Here is a 15,522-nt window from a genome sequence, read left to right on the forward strand (position 1 = left end):
GACTGCTGGGTGTCCCCCTGCTAACAGATCCACCAGAAAACCAGCAGAAAGAAGCTCAGCCTGCTACTTGCACGCTCGGGGCTACAGGGCAGAAGCTCCAACCTTCTCCAGAGGCAAACTCTGGAGCTCTGAAGAGCACAACACCCTCTTTACTCGGGTTTAAAAAGTAGACGCGAACAGCAGAGATCGCGGACGAAGCTGTGAAACACCCCTGGTGCGCCCAGCCGAGCCGAGGCAGCCGGGACCCGCCGAGCTGGGGATGAGCAGGGGACTCTCGGCTGTTCCCCTCCCCTGGCCGTCCCTGCGCAGGACCCTCGCCCTTCCTCTCGGCCCCTCGCCCTTCCTCTCGGCCCCTCGCCCTTCCTCTCGGCCCCTCGCCCTTCCTCTCGGCCCCTCCTCTCGGTAGCTCCTCCATGCGAGCAGCAGATCCGCACCTGGGGTGCCGGGCCCCGACGCGGACACGCGGGGGCAGTGCACGCCCGCAGCGCAGCCCGGCGCCGCCGCAGCTCCTCAGCCGGGACTCGGGTGCTTTTGCAGCGGGGACCCTGCGGATGGGGAGGGGAGAAACGCTGCGAGGGGTGCTGCTGAGGGGGGGATTTCCACCCCGGGAGCCTGTTAGATGCAAGAGGGTTTGCTGCTGGCGGCACGCACAGGGCGATCTCCCTTGGGATGCAGCAGGGTCAAACACGCCCTTACCTGCAAGGTAAATAATAAATAATAAATAATAAATAATAAATAATGCACAGGGATAGTCCTTCCCGTGCCTAGCCACATCCAGCTCAGACCTGTACCCAGGGGCTGAGACTGGCAGGACTCGGGACAAGGCGCAGCTGCCCACGCTCACCCAGCGGAGGGGACTTCATCTTTCCCAGTACTAAGGTCATACGAATAGTTTAGGGAAAGAGAACACAATGCAAATATGTTTTAAGTAACCTAGTACCACAGTTAAAATGAATTATTAACATTGCTGAGGAGGTAGAGAGGCTTTGTCTTATCGGAAGCAATAAAACAATTATGAGAACAACCTTTGAGCAGGCAGAACACTTCCCAAACTCAGGGCACAAATTTGCCCCCAGACCCTCTGGTGTGTCTCCAGAGCCAAGGTCTCCCCATGGCAGCTGCAGTTCCCCGCAGCACTCGGTCTGCCTGTCCTCACCACCCCACCACGGGTGTCAGCTTTACCCCAGCGGCAGCACACCAGGTCCTGTGGTGACACTGCTGCTGGGCTGGGCTTCACCGGTTGTCACCCAGACGAGGACAGCTGGGGTGACCAGGCTGTTGGAGACCCCTCTTGCCCGAGGATGAGGTTTTCCTGCAGAGCTCAGCTCTGGTACTCAGAACTCACCCTCGCAAATCTCTCTCTGCTCCGCAGAAGTGGCATCAGCTCTGCTTCTCCTTTGGGCCCTTGAATAGAGACAGATCTGCAGAGGCATCTCCGAGTGCCAAAGGAAGGACCTGCACCTCAAACCTGCAGCTTCCCCTTCAGCATCACTCAGCAGGGTCTCACCAGAGAGGGGGTTTGTCAGGGGTGTCAGACTGAACATTTTAACCACATTTTCAGCATGGAGATACGACACTGAGGGGTCCTAGGGGTTTCCCATCATCAGTTTTGTGTGTCGCATTTTATTGGTAATACACGGGCAATCCTATTGCTTTACTAGTGATGTGGCAGTAAATGTCCTTAGATTAATTCTGCTGAAGCCTAATCAATATTGTGAAGTTTATTGCACAGGTTTGGTATAAAACAACAACAACAATTACCGCAATATAAGTAATCACATCATGATAAAGAAAGCAAAACTGCCTAACAGAGATTTACCTTCATCCAGGGAGATTCCAAAGTGCTTCAATGATTGACTTACAGAAAACATAATCTGTCTTCTAAGCATGCCTGCACACAAGGACGGGAAGGGCAGGACCTTTGGACCCCACGAGCACAGCACCGGGTGATAACAAAGTTGTTTCTATCAACTCTGCCACAAGCACTCTGAACCACATGCCATTTCTCACACATTGAGTGTTATCTTGCAAATCCTGGAGATACACAGAGTGCTGGGACCAGCCCAGGGCGTTCTCAGAAGTGCCACAGGTAGATTTTCCTTCAATCAATCATTTTTTATTTGAAGGAAAAGCAGACCAAAGTCCCTCACAATAACACAACTGTTACTATGCCTACATAGCTTTGAAATAACCATCACCACGTCTACACTTCTCTCAATTAAGATTATTTGTTTAGTGCAAAATAGGAATTGTGTGTGTGTGTGTGCATGAACAAACTGCCCTTAGTTACATCTTCAGATCCTGCGAAGCAACGAGCAGGATTATCACAGAACAGACTGTAATTGCTCATGATGAACATGCCTCAAACATGCCTGGGTTTTGTTCGTACCTGGGCAGAGCTCCGGGTTTGGTGATGGATGATGGTACCTTTCCTGTGGTGATGCAACCCAGCATCTAACAAATTTTAATTATGCAATGGTTAAAATGCAGCAAGATTAAATTTAGAGAAAAATTAATGACCATAAAATGACAACTTATTGAGTGAGCTTATGGATATTTTCAAGCGAAGACCCTGTGCCTTAGTGATACACTGATTTGATTTCTCAACTTTGATCTATTTAGCTGATCGGCAATTTGGTTCAACCAGGCCATGCTGCGACGCTCTGATACGATCATCATAATGGGAGAAAATTATAACTGAAACTGCCTTCCTGGGAATTACAGCAGGAATGTGCGCAAGTATTTATCGCTGTAGAGCTGGGCTGCTTTGTGCTTCTCGATAACAGCCAAGCCGAGAGGGACCAGCAGTCCCCTGAGCTGCCCAGGGCCAGTTCCTGGCCACTCCAGACCTCGCCGGGGGACAGTTTCATGCCGGAGGAGAAAGCTGCAGCGAGAGTCACAGGACGACTCCGTGGGATGCAGCCCTACGAGCAGGGACTGGCGGTGCAAGAAAGCAAACAGACAAACAAGCCGACCCTTAAGCAGGAGCCTAAAAATCCATTTTACAGGACTGTGCACGGTTACTAGAGCTTTGCTGGTTATGAAGGCGATGTCCTCGTGGAAGAGGCTCGTGAGTGCGCTCTGCGACGCAAAGCAGGTCTTACAGGGAAGAGAAAGACCAGACTGAAAAAATGTATTTGTTGGTTAGGCAGGAATTGTACCGGCATGGCGTTATCGCTTGCTTCGTTCTCATTGCAGGGATTGTTTTATAACAGCCTTTGAAGCAGAAACCATCTTTTTCTCCTGTGTTCATAAAGAGCACGGGCCCGACAGACAGGCGTGAGCTAGATGAAGCACTCAGGTTCATTCAAACCACAGAAGTTTGAGGAAACATGTACAAAGTTCTTACTTTATGTGAAGTTCTGCCTGGAAGCAGTTCACAGCAAATACCATTTTACTACTATTGTTTAGAATGTGTTAAAACTTGGCAAGGTGTCTGTAGAACAGGGGAATTCCTCTCAAACTCTTGCAATTTCTGCTCCTGGCCTCTTCACTTTTTTTTTTCCCCCTTCCATGATGTCACCCACATCATTAGGTGGCTAAAAATGACCATTTTTGGGTTCCATACTCAGTATGTTAGTGGCACCTCTGCTATTCCTGTAAGTATTTTGACCATCTCCGATTTGCTCAGCAATGCACGTCTAGACTTAAGAAAATTTTTAGTGCATCCATTTTTAAACTCTGGACATCAATATATTAAAAAAAGAATTCAATATCAAGAGTCTAGCAAAGACTAATTGAACAGCAAGCTGCAAAACCCACTTTTTTAAACTAAATGCAGGCTGGAGGCAGAGCAGGAGAAAATTTCCAGCAACAGAAGCATCACAATCTGAGGTAGGTGATCCTCAATTTGCCCTTAAAATACTATTGTTTGGAGTACAGTGCTATTGCACAGCAATTATATGAGCTATTTTGAAGGATTTTACCTATGATATGTAACAGATCTGAAATTTAAAATGATTATTTCTATAGCAATAAATGTAGTATAATTCATTTGTGGTGATTTTAAAATAAAAAGGTAGCATGCCTTTTCTTTTTAAAGCTATAAATTAGATTAATGGCTTTTTTTGGCCACGAACACACACAAAAACAATGTGGACAAGGTAAGTTCTTATGCAGACCCACACAGAGAGACTCTGCTCAGTTACGCAGCAGCAGCTAGCTCACTTTGGATGGTGGCAGGATAATGGTTTAATCAGACAGGTGCAGAAATTGGCTCACATAAACATTTTCACACTACAAAACGGAAATGAAAACAGGGAAAAAAACCCCAACCATACATAGTTTACTTCTTAGTAAAGCCTGTATTTCTGAGATTTATAATTCTAGCTCTTTTCACTTTCTGATTTTTATTTCTTTTAACGCCTATTTGCTGGTCAAAAAACCCAAAACATCTCCTCAGCTAAAGTTCGAGATTAAATGAGATTAAAATTTTCATCTGCCAGCTCTGTCCTGCAGATGGGAAGCCAAGCGCGCTCTCTACCATCAGTGCTCGCTCTCTCTGAGCATTTGCACGTAGACCCCACAGAGAGCTCGGATAAAGCAGCTCAATAACCCACCAAGGCTGCAAGAGCGGACACGTGGTGAGAAAGACCTAGCTGAACGTGCTTTCTGTTAGCCTCCATCTAATCCAGACATTGTTTGCGACACGGGTCAGCTACCTGCTCACGGAGCTTCCCACGCATCGTCTCATACCTGCAAATCGCACCGTTCAGCGCCAGCGGATGCTGTGAATGACCCAGGAAAGGCAGTTTCAGTGCTGCAGGCTGGATGAGTGCGGCTAGGGCTCAGCTGAAGTTACCCGAGGTAATTGGACTAGTTTTTCTCCTGGTAAAAAATGAGATGTCCTCATTAGCAGCTTGAAAGCCCTTCGGGGTGGTCGTGGCAGGGGCAGTTCATGGTCTCTGAGGCTCTTTGCTAACGCGCTGCCTGGTGCTGCAGGGTGAGAAAAGGAGGGGTAAGGAGGTTGTGAAGTAGTTGTAAGCGATCTTCAAAGATCGCAGCTGGGTGATTGTCTAAGCATGGCACCCACCTCCTAACGAGGTGAGGAGCTTGTAGACCCTTCAAATCTCTGTCGTTAATGGACTGATGCTGGGGAGAATTTAGCATGTAGCCCAGAATACATCTACTTAGGAAAAAAGCCTCGTTCGGATGCTAACCTGAACATCAGGATCACATCAGCTGGGCCAGCACATGATGAAATTTTGGCCTCCAGCTGACAAACTGGCAACTGCTTCAATACTTTCAGCATGCCGGGACTTCTCCCCATGTTCCTAGCCCAAAAATGAGGAAAAGAGGGAGTGCGCTGGCTCAGCTGTAGTGGTGTACACCAGGAAAGATGAAATGAGCATAGGGATAATATTTTTCCTCACTTCTGGATGTAAATAAGGAGTTCCAGCTCTTCCAGGGCATTTTTGTTAACTCCTCTTTGCTTCAAGTCATCCAGATTGGTGGCCATTATGGCATTGAATAAAACTCACCATTTTTTAACTGGCCACTCCCCAGCAAAGAGATTTTGCACAATTTTGTCCGGTCTCTGTCCAGCTGCAATGAGGGAACTACCGAGGCTCCGCTGAAGCCACCGCACAGTGTCAAGCTACACGGAGCTGGGGTGACCCCAACGTCCGTCTCGCTGTTTGCTGAGGACGCAGAAAGCTATTTTGCGCAGGCAGATGTGGTCAGCCAGCTGTGCGCAGATACACACGCATGTCCACAGCAGAGCTGCCTCCACCGCCTCACAGACGGGGAAAAAGACGGCGGGGAACCTGCCCGAAGAGGATGCTGCGCCAGCTGCACCACCGCAGCGCTTCAGTCTGCCCCGAAAAGGGAAGGGAACGTGTCTGCGGTCCCGTCCCACACTTCCTACCGCAGAGCAGCAGCGGAGAGCTGGACGGGAGCTGAGTTTGCAAGCCGGGGGTTTGCAGCTGGGGGGAGATGCACATCGTCCCCAACCCAGGGCGCGCAAGGCGTGCAAGGCGTGCAAGGCGTAGCGAGCGACTGGTGCATGGGCTGGGCCCATCTCCCGCTCCTCTGCAGCACAAAAGGAGCGGAGAGTGGGCAAGCAGCGGGCTGCCATGGGCATCCAGCCCAGGACGCTGTCGCCAACAGTAGCTGGCAGGACTCAGCTCAGCACGGGAATAGGGCTCACCGTGACAATGAGCTTCTGTCGTTTCCTTGTTCGTATTTCCTGAACGCTTTGAAGTGATTCCGATGCGCTAATGAGTATGCAATAAGCCACATGATTTACACCTACTGAGGTTTTAACTGCAGTGGGGGTTAGGTGAATCTCAAACAAAGAATTTTAGTAGAGACTTTAGGATAAAACACTGCAGTAATCAAGAGTCAATTTTTAACTCAAACAAGGAAGTAATTCCTATTTGAAATAGAGACACCCAAACACTGTTTTTGTTCAGATCTGAGAATGGATAACAACAATTTGTACAAAGATAAGTTGCAGGGAAGAAAAATAAAAAAGGATGAAAGATAATAGGGGTGTGGCAGGAGATGTTTAAGGATGTTGGCATTCCTGAGACCTGCAGCATTTCCTATTGTTTCTTGAGCGGAGAGAAAAAAAAAAAAAAAAAGAAATGAAAAGAAATTACTTGATGCCACAGGCGTGTCTGCCGGCGGCTGGCTGGGTGGCAGGGCAGGACCAAGCAAAGTGCCACGTCTCATGGCCACCGCTGGCTGACCGGTGCCGGGTTTGGCAACGACCGAAGCAATCCTCGATCGTCGCCGTGCCTGCACGCACTCGTTCAGGTTGCAGCACAGCCCAGCAGATTGCAGCAGCGCCAGCGGAGGCTGCTGCTGGGGGATTAATGCGGGAGTGTGAGAGCTGCAGAGCACTATTAGCACGTTATTTTCTTTTTAAAAATTCCCTTATCTTTGGGTAGGCCATGTCATGGGCTGGGAGCCACCAGGAACGCAGGTGCTTTGCTCCGAACGGCCATCAGAGCAATGCGAGCGGTTTACCTTGGCAGATCCCAGCCACAATCTCTCTCTTCTGTTTGAAAACACAGACATCAGCAAAATCCCGTACCCAAAGCGAGATTTTTGAAGTTTGCCGAGCGAACATTCGTGAAGGCTGGACATGGCGGTTCTCTTTCTCTTAGCAGCTTTGCTGCAAGGTGAGTGGCCAAGACACCAGCTCTCCAGCCACTTACACTGCTGAGAACAGGAAAAGCTGGAACTGGGGACATGGGTACATCCCTGGCTAAATCCTCATCCCACACTAGACACCTCCACCCGCAAAATGGAAACTGGTCAAATCTCCCAGCCCACTGGAAGTTTGCAGAGAACTAGTAAAGACATGGCAAGTGCTGGGAAGGAGAATCCCAGCTCTCCACTGCTCAGCACTGCAGGCAGCCACTTGTGCCTGTGCAATGCCACGGCAGGCAGAAGAATGTTGCCAGATCAGGCAGAGTTTGCCAGTGCTAAAGGTTATTTAGATGTTTGCTGTTTGCTGCTGCCCTTGGCATTTAACTCCAGGCAGGACTGTCAGGGCTGATGGGGCTTTTGGGCATCCTGTGAGGGGCATCGAGCGTTTCCCCGTTTGCACCATGGCAGGGGGCAGTGGCTCTGCGCCGCCAGTTATCCTCAAGTGGATTATATGGCACTCGAGGAAAGTAACACACCGCATCCAAAATAAACTCTGAGCTTTCCGAGCCACATGTCCCACTGGTGCCACTCATAATCATGCCGCTCACCGAAGGAGCTTTGCTGGTTTTTGCCAGGCAAGGAGTAACCAACAGCTTCCATTTCTTTCTTTCCCCAAAAAGAGCCAGTCTCAAGTACCTTGTACGGATCCAGGTTTTTGACAGGTGAGGTCGGAGGATCAGTCACCCATCAGTGCTTCTACTCCATCATGCCAGCCAACAAACACGACCGAAAATATTGGTGCAAATTAGCAGCAAGCGGAGTTTGCTACACCATCATTTCTACAACCGGCTACACCTCGAAGAACCACGCGGGGCGAGTGTCTCTCGAGGACATCCCCCAGCACGGCACCTTCAGAGTGACGATGACAGAACTGAAGAAGAGCGACACGGGGACCTACCGATGTGGCATTGGCACCACCAACAGGGACCTGTACGTCAGCCTGAACCTGACGGTTTCGGCAGGTACGGTGCTGGCGGGGGAGAGGGGAGGCTCCGCTCCATCGGCAGCCCGGCTCACAGGGAGCGGTTTGGGGCCGGATGCTGGAGCATCCACACGCAGCAGGTGTACCGGCTTTTTCTACCCCACGCTATTAACCAGATATTTATAACGATGGGTATAAAAGTACCCAGATTTGGCCAAATCAGCTGTTCAATATGTAAAAGGAAACTCTCTCCTGCCTGGCTGGGGGCTGCGTGCCGGACGGTGCCTGCCATGTTCTCTCCCTACAGATGCTGGTGCGTTGGGACCAACCGAGCTCATCCGAGGGGAGCTCCGTGGCTCTGTCACCGTCCTCTGCCCGCCCGGGGACACCCGAGGTGGCGAGAAGAGGTTCTGGTGCAAAGTGGGGAGAACCAGCTGCACTCTCATAGCCGACACCGATGGCTACATGGGAAGGAGTTACCAAGGACGAATCTTTATCACTCCTCAGGACAGCTCTGGAGCTTTCAAAATCTTAATAAATGACTTAAAAAAGGAAGACTCGGGGCTGTACAGGTGCGGGACGGGAAGGCTTAGCAGTCAGGACAGCCCACGGGTGGTGGCTCTGCAGGTGACCGCAGGTAGGACGGGGCTCTGGGGGCTGTACGTGCTGCATGGGTTCCTCGCAGCCCCAGACGAGGAGCACGAAATGCTAACGCAGTCCTCTCCAACCTGCAGCCTCCGCCCTTCCCAAGAGACCAAAATTTCTGAGCGGCACAGTCGGAGGCTCGCTGTCCGTGAAGTGCCACTATGATCCCAAGGGGAACTACGAGCAGAAGTATCTGTGCCGGTGGAAGGAAGCTCGCTGCTTGCTGCTCGTGGACGCGGACGGGTTTGTGCACGAGTCCTACGAAGGGCGAATACAAATAGCCAGCAGCGACCAGGAAAGTGGGACTTACACAGTGGTGATGAGCCACCTGAGAGAGGAGGATGCAGGATGGTACTGGTGTGGGGCCAAAAACGGGCACACAGAGCACACGTCCTCTGTGAAGCTGCTCATCCAGAAGGGTAGGTGGTGGGGTGGCTTGGAACACAACGCATCCCTTTTTCTAAATCACCCTTTCCCCTACCCCTTCGCGGGCATGAGCGGAATAAACTCTCCTTTGTACTACGCAGAAGTATAAAACCATTATGAAAAACATCAGCTATATGTTTTGCCTTACAGTTATTGGCAAGTAACTGAGGTGATGACAAAGGTTTTCAGAGGCAGGGATATAAGCTGAGCTTTCAAAGGAAATTTAGTTTGTTTGTATTATATTATCGATTATTTATGATGCAAACCCCTAGCATATGACATCCTGATCCTAGCAAGTGCAGAGCAGAGACGTGTGCTTTGCTCTGAAGATAAGCTGAAGGTTATCTTGCAGTTTTAGAAACTGCGACATGTAAATACACAGATCCATGTAACTGTTCAGCTGGCAAAGGAAGAAATAGTGGGGTCAAAGTATTAAATGTTTGCCAACTATTAATAGGTTTTCATTAGCACTCCCAAGCTGCTTTCTATAAGACTCAAAGGAAAATAGAAATGCTTGGGTTTGGTCATATTGTGCTGCATATTTTTTAATACAAGGTGAAATGCGTAAATCTTTGGTAAATCTAACATGTTGTCTCTGCAAAAAGATGGATATTTAAGCCTCAAAATAATTTTCTCCATAGAAGCCTCCTCTTCGCAAGACCCAGAAACATCCACTCTTGTGAAACCCACTTTATCATCAAGTCTGACCACCCACAGCACGCCCACGCAGAGGAGCATCACGGGTCTGACGCATGCGACGGGCACCACCACCGAGACCACCAGCGCCCTGCTGCCCACTGCCCCCCCCAGCACCTTCGTGACGTCCCCAGGCGAAGTCTATCGTGAGAGGTAAGTTCACGGCCACGTTTCTCGCTGGCACCATGTTGGTGGTTTACAACCCGTCTGCCACATTTCCCGGGGCCCTACATAGGTTGTGCTCGGGTTGCAAGTTGGAAACACGAATAGGAGACATTATTAATTAGAAAAGCAGAAGGCAAGGTTATCTCATGTCCATCTGTGGCATGTATCTTTGAACTTGTCTCTAAATCTGGTGCTGATCGCTCCTGTAGATCAGATGCCAGAGTCAATAAATGTGCTCCTGTCTGTTTTCCTTTGCTCAGCGCGGAGACAGGACATTAGGAAATATTAGGCTTGAGCAATAACACTGGTGAATAAGTAGCTGCTACATACTTCACTGCACGCATTATCCAAGTCCTTATGGGCAGCCAGCAACGCAGGTAGTGTTTGGGTGCTCTGCGTTGCATAAGGCGCTATCTTGGGATAAGGTTAATCAACAGGCTGTAAGCTATTTTCGCCAGTAATTATTCCATGGTAATTCTCTACAGAAAGCCCTGAGTTTCTCTGGTGAATTTACCTTCTGTGCTTCCTGTTACACAGGACGGCTGCGAGCAGCTCTTAGACATTTCACCCCAGCTATGGCCACCATCCAGCGCCGGGTCAAGTGATTTGCATAGCTAGTGCAGATGCATCAGGCATCGCAGTATCAGTCATAACTGAAGATAAACCACAAAGTCCACAAATCCAGTTCAATATCCTGAACTGTTCCTCCATGCACCTCGGAGCTTGCATCTACCCAGTGACTCCCAGCACGAGAAGCACCATCCTCTCCATCCCCAGCCTTCCTCAAGCCGTATCTCTCTGCCATCCAGCAGAAAGACGAGGGGAGAGCGTGTTACCAATCACAAGTCATGTTCTCATATAAATGGTCAGATTTTGCACCGTTCCTGGCAAAACTCTGCCTGCCTGCGTAGCTCTGATACAGCATTTACATCATTTTTGCAAGGAGATGGTACACAGCCAGCCTCCGACAGCACGAGAGTCTATGAGAACTCGCAAAGAAAGAGTCTGAATCTCACTTATGAATTTGTATGGCGAAAATAGCTCGTTTTCCTTTTGGAGGGGCTCATTCAGCTGGCAGCGTAAACCCCACAGGGTAGAGCAGAGGCAGCTGTAGAAATTACTTCCTCATAAGCCAAACTCCACATCAAATGATTTCAACTCTAGTTGACTTTGTTGACTGTTCCCCTTTGATTCAGTCAGAGTTTATAACTCCTTTATACTCTTTGGTGTAAAAACAACAGCCTGCATTAAGGTACTTCAGCCACCCCACAGCTGAATCAAAACCCAATTTAATTCTGATGGTTCATCTTTCCAGCTCATCACATGAATCACGCCTGCTCCCAGTTGTGTTACCGGCTCTCATTTTGCTGATTTGCATCACTATCGCTATTCTTGCCCTGACCAAAATAAAGCTTCAAAAGGAGACGGGTAAGTTGGCCAGGCAACACCTTTCGGGTTGCGGTGGTTGTTTTGCAATGGCTTTGCTTGTGATTTCCAAGGGCAGGAGCCTGATGCACTCAAGATTTCCATCTCTAGAGACACACAACCATTTTGCAGCCAGCGAAGCCCAAAAGTGCAACTGTACTTGCAAGCCAGCAATGTCCAAGAGAAGTTGCTTGCTTTTTTTTTTTTTTTTAATATGCTTAAACAAAAAGCAAATGAAGGAAACAGAAATTCTGATGTCCTACTGAATACAAGGATGAGGTTTTGTGTGTAGAAGATTTACAGCTCCATGAGTGCTCGGAAATCCTGAAGTATAAAGGGCAGGAACTTGTGCTGCGCAAGCGGCTACGTGCCAGGCGGCTTCTCGGGGCCAAATCCAGCCCGCTCAGCGCAAAACTGACAAAGACTTGCCTGAAAAATCCTTGCTAACGAGCGATTTTCAAACATACGTGCATATATTTTATTCTGTAACATACTGTGTCCCTAGAGATAAATTTAGGGACAAAAACCTTTAGCAAGGACAGCGGTGAGTGAAAATACATTATTTACAAGAACGAAACTGGGAAACAATGGGTCTAATCCAGTGTCGGTTATGACATGCTGGTGTATTTAAACAGGCATTAGAGGTGTTCCCTCCATTGCATGCGTATGTTTTGGTTTTTAAGGGGAAGAAAGGAACGCCGTAGGAAACCTGGAAGCAGTGCCGATTCGGGCTGGTCTGAACCCTGTAAAACAGCAAACGATGGAGGAAACCCCGAGTCCGGGAACACCGCACGAATGCAGGACAGACTCTGGCAAATGTGCGTGGGCGTTTTCTGGAACTGGCACTGCAAGTGTCGTCTCCCTTGGTAGAAGAGGATAAAAGACAAATTTTTAAGTAGAGGATTTGCAGCTTAGTACGTAAAATACTTCTGCGGGATAGACACTGGGTTTGAAGTCCAGGAATTATGATCCCACAGTCCAGGATTTATGTTCTGATGCCTTTTTACCTTACCAAGAGATGTTGAGCCATAGATTTCAAAATACTTGGATTAAATCCTATATGAGGTTTATAAATTTATTATAGGGTTGATTATAATTTTTGCTTACGCATAGTAAACACGTTATCACTCTTCCTGCTTGCTTGTTTCAATAAAGTCTGATTGCTTATGACCCCTTGCAATATTACGCAGAAGCAATTCTTGTTCGCTGTGTTGCAATCATATCATTCTTTTTTTGTCCTACTTGTGCAGGATAATCTATGCTATCCTTGGAAGATTCAGAATGACCAACTTATGTGTAAGAGTCTATGTCTTCCGGCAAAATATAAAAATACTAGGGCTGTCTTGGAGTATTAGTACTTTAGAGAGAAGCTCTTGTAGAAAACAACTGAGCAAATATTTTAAAGTATATCCAATTTGTGGAAATTCCTATCAGTGAAATGTACTCTTCTTCATTAAAAAAAATAAAATCAAACTTAGTGGAATAGTGGTTCAAAAAACTTGGCGATGGCATTTCGTATTCTCATTACAATGCAGTTAGATCCAAACTCTGATCGTATAAGCAGGTGGTAACATTTGAAAGTCAGATAGTTACAGAAAAATAAGCGATTGTGACAATTTGCACCCTCCGGAATGAACTACCGTCTCCATGCACGCTACTGCGTGTACGCTTGCGTTTCTTTTCCTGTTTGAAACATCCACTGGCTTGATCAGAAGCAGAAAGCAGATCTACAGACATCACGTTTCTCAAAGCTATTTAGCGAACACACTGCAGATTTCAAAAGAAGCCTTCGGGGTGGCTTTAAAACCAAGGCCATTAAGGCTGAAATCTAGAATGTTTTATGAAGAGTGATGCAACTTGCTAAAACTATACGAGTGTTATTACTGTTTGAGAGGTGTTACTTTACAGAAAAAGAAGCTGTATGAAGGGTTCTAATGTAAAGAATGGAAAGAAAAAGTACCCCTAAAGCCTTGAAAATAAACATTCTGTGAAAAACTTCTAAAAATGAGAACACAACCCAAAAGTTCTGAATTGTGCTTTTTGTTTCTAGCTGTCTGTTTTGGGGTAAAGCCCAGAGTAACCCTCCCCTTAAGCTGAGCCAGAGGTTGAATGCAGAAGTCCCCTCCAACCCAGGCTGTTCTAATTGCTGTGCTCGGGACTCCCTGAAATATCAGACCCATTTAAAATATCAAATAATTTGGCTTAAAACCAGAAACACCCACAAAAATCACTTCTAAAAATGTCACAGAGAGGCAATGCCAGATCACAGCTTTTCTGCTTTATTTTTGTTTTGTTTGGGGGGGGGGGTGGTTGGTTTGTTGGGTTTTTGTTGGGGGGGTGGGGCTTTCAGCAACCCTATAATGAAAAAAAAAAAAAAAATTACTTTTCAAGGTAACAGATGAGGACCTGAAGCAGAACCCCCTTACATCAAACCCCCCGTGTACATGAGCTCGGAAGTTTCCCTACAGCAAGTCAAGGCACGGCTATAAACTGCAAAGCTCCCGGCACGGCTTGCTGCCCCGCTCAGAAGCCAAGCGTCCCGTGTCAGGAGCCGAATTCCCGCAGGCTGCCCAAATGTCACTTGCTACGTGGTTCGTAGAACAGAGGATAAAATAACGCACCTGTAATCGAGCTATTTGTGTGCAACCCTGTCTCTTGTAGAGGCAAAGCACCCCGAGAGAAAGTTAAAGCTGGGGAGGGGGTGTGGGAAGGAAGGACCTGGCTGCAGGTTTGCTCAGGGCTAGGCAAAAAATGAGGATTTTCTGATTTTTTTAAAAAAATTCTTATCCATTGGGTCATTTTGCAATGCGTAAACCGTACCTGACTTCAGTCTGTCAAAGACACCCAAATTCTCAAGTCCTATTTTTCCTCCATCTCTTCTGCAGAACTATCCACAGCTTCAAAATCAAATTAATTCAGCCCAAACACAGCCCAGACCCAAACAGTAGCTTCGGTCTGTACGCTCACATTGCACGTCATGCTGCAGACTCTGCTTTGGCCCCCCCAAAAAAAAGCAAGCTCAGGGTTGTTTATCTGCTGGGGATGCCAAAGTGCTGTAGAACCTGTGACTTGGCAGGAGGACACTTCCTCCTCTGTTAAAGCAAGTAAATATATTTGCATGAGACCAGGGATCAGTTTTACCAGAAACCTTAAGGGTGAAGACAGTGGCTTGGTTAAAGAAATGGTTCATCCGCCTTGGACTAACATTTCTTCCCCGAGATGCACAAGCAGTTGCAGGTCCCCATGGCTGGGACTTCCTCCACCCGCGGCCGTGCTGCCTTCCTCCTGCATGCCCTCTGCAAGCCCAGGCTCTTTAAAACACATCTCCGTGCAAATTGCAGGATTGAGACAAGGCGAGTGGGGAAGCCGACGTGCTGGCACCCAAAAGGAAAGGTGCCCGTGAAAGCAGGAGGTATAGGAAAGCAAACACACCTGTGGCTATTGTGGCCGTGCAAACACAACTCTACGTCCAAGCATAAAAAGTGATGCCAAGAGCAGGTGGAGAAGCAGCACTGGTGGGAAGGACACGGCTTGCGAGGGGATCGGCGTTTGTTCCCATCTAGGAGATGGTGGTGGTTCTCTTGGTTCAAGATCCCCAATAGATCACCCTGTGCAAGCACGGCAACAGCCTTCCTCACTTCAAAAGCTCCTTCCTCACCGCAAAAGCTGCGCATTCATGGAAAGAAAGGAGCTTGACACCCTTAGCTGGATGAAAGGTACTTCCGAGGCTGGCTTTAAGAACTGACAAATTTGCTAAATGTCCCAAGTCCAGGTCAGGATCTCACCTGCTCTCAGGCAAGGCAGGAATGCCTGGAGCTGCCATCCTGTTTGAGCTCATCAGCTTTCACTGAGAGCAAATGAGAAAACTTTGTGTGACCCCCTAGTTAGAAGAAATTACTGCTTTTTCATCATTAGTACAAGGTAAAGCGAGTTAATGATTCGTCTCACGTAATACAAATACTTTCATTGTCATTAATCTTACTTTCTCGTGCAGTTCCATTTCTGACAACCCCATGCTTTACAGGGAATTTTAATTTGGGTCCCTGACATGCCTACAGTAGGAAAGCAAAGAAACGTGGTTGAAG

At 48.0% G+C, this 15,522-nt stretch overlaps 1 protein-coding gene across 6 annotated transcripts; it reads left to right on the forward strand.

Annotated features, from left to right (window-relative positions):
• The first annotated feature begins 3,609 nt into the window (after nucleotides 1-3,609).
• Nucleotides 3,610-13,437, forward strand: LOC129196473 (polymeric immunoglobulin receptor-like). Of its 6 annotated transcripts, XM_054804044.1 has the most exons (9): nucleotides 3,610-3,834; nucleotides 4,635-4,806; nucleotides 7,020-7,127; nucleotides 7,779-8,120; nucleotides 8,388-8,717; nucleotides 8,815-9,144; nucleotides 9,793-10,000; nucleotides 11,328-11,440; nucleotides 12,121-13,437. In XM_054804044.1, the coding sequence occupies exons 3-9, from the start codon at nucleotides 7,091-7,093 to the stop codon at nucleotides 12,315-12,317; spliced, it is 1,557 nt and encodes a 518-aa protein (XP_054660019.1). In that variant the 5' UTR covers nucleotides 3,610-3,834; nucleotides 4,635-4,806; nucleotides 7,020-7,090; the 3' UTR covers nucleotides 12,318-13,437. The 6 variants fall into 6 exon arrangements, with proteins under 6 accessions (XP_054660019.1, XP_054660018.1, XP_054660023.1 ...); XM_054804043.1 differs by lacking the exon at nucleotides 4,635-4,806; XM_054804048.1 differs by lacking the exon at nucleotides 4,635-4,806 and having other exon boundaries at nucleotides 12,688-13,437.
• The last annotated feature ends 2,085 nt before the right edge of the window (nucleotides 13,438-15,522 follow it).

The sequence above is a fragment of the Grus americana genome, chromosome 25 (genome assembly GCF_028858705.1).
Source record: "Grus americana isolate bGruAme1 chromosome 25, bGruAme1.mat, whole genome shotgun sequence".
In the NCBI taxonomy this organism is placed as follows: Eukaryota; Metazoa; Chordata; class Aves; order Gruiformes; family Gruidae; genus Grus; species Grus americana.

What these genes read in the sequence shown, in the direction of transcription:
- LOC129196473 (XM_054804044.1), top strand. Translation starts at nt 7,091, where the DNA reads ATGGCGGTTCTCTTTCTCTTAGCAGCTTTGCTGCAAG. An exon ending in CTTAGCAGCTTTGCTGCAAG is followed by an intron (nt 7,128 to 7,778) that starts GTGAGTGGCCAA and finishes TTCCCCAAAAAG; the next exon opens with AGCCAGTCTCAAGTACCTTG. An exon ending in GGCGAAGTCTATCGTGAGAG is followed by an intron (nt 10,001 to 11,327) that starts GTAAGTTCACGG and finishes TCATCTTTCCAG; the next exon opens with CTCATCACATGAATCACGCC.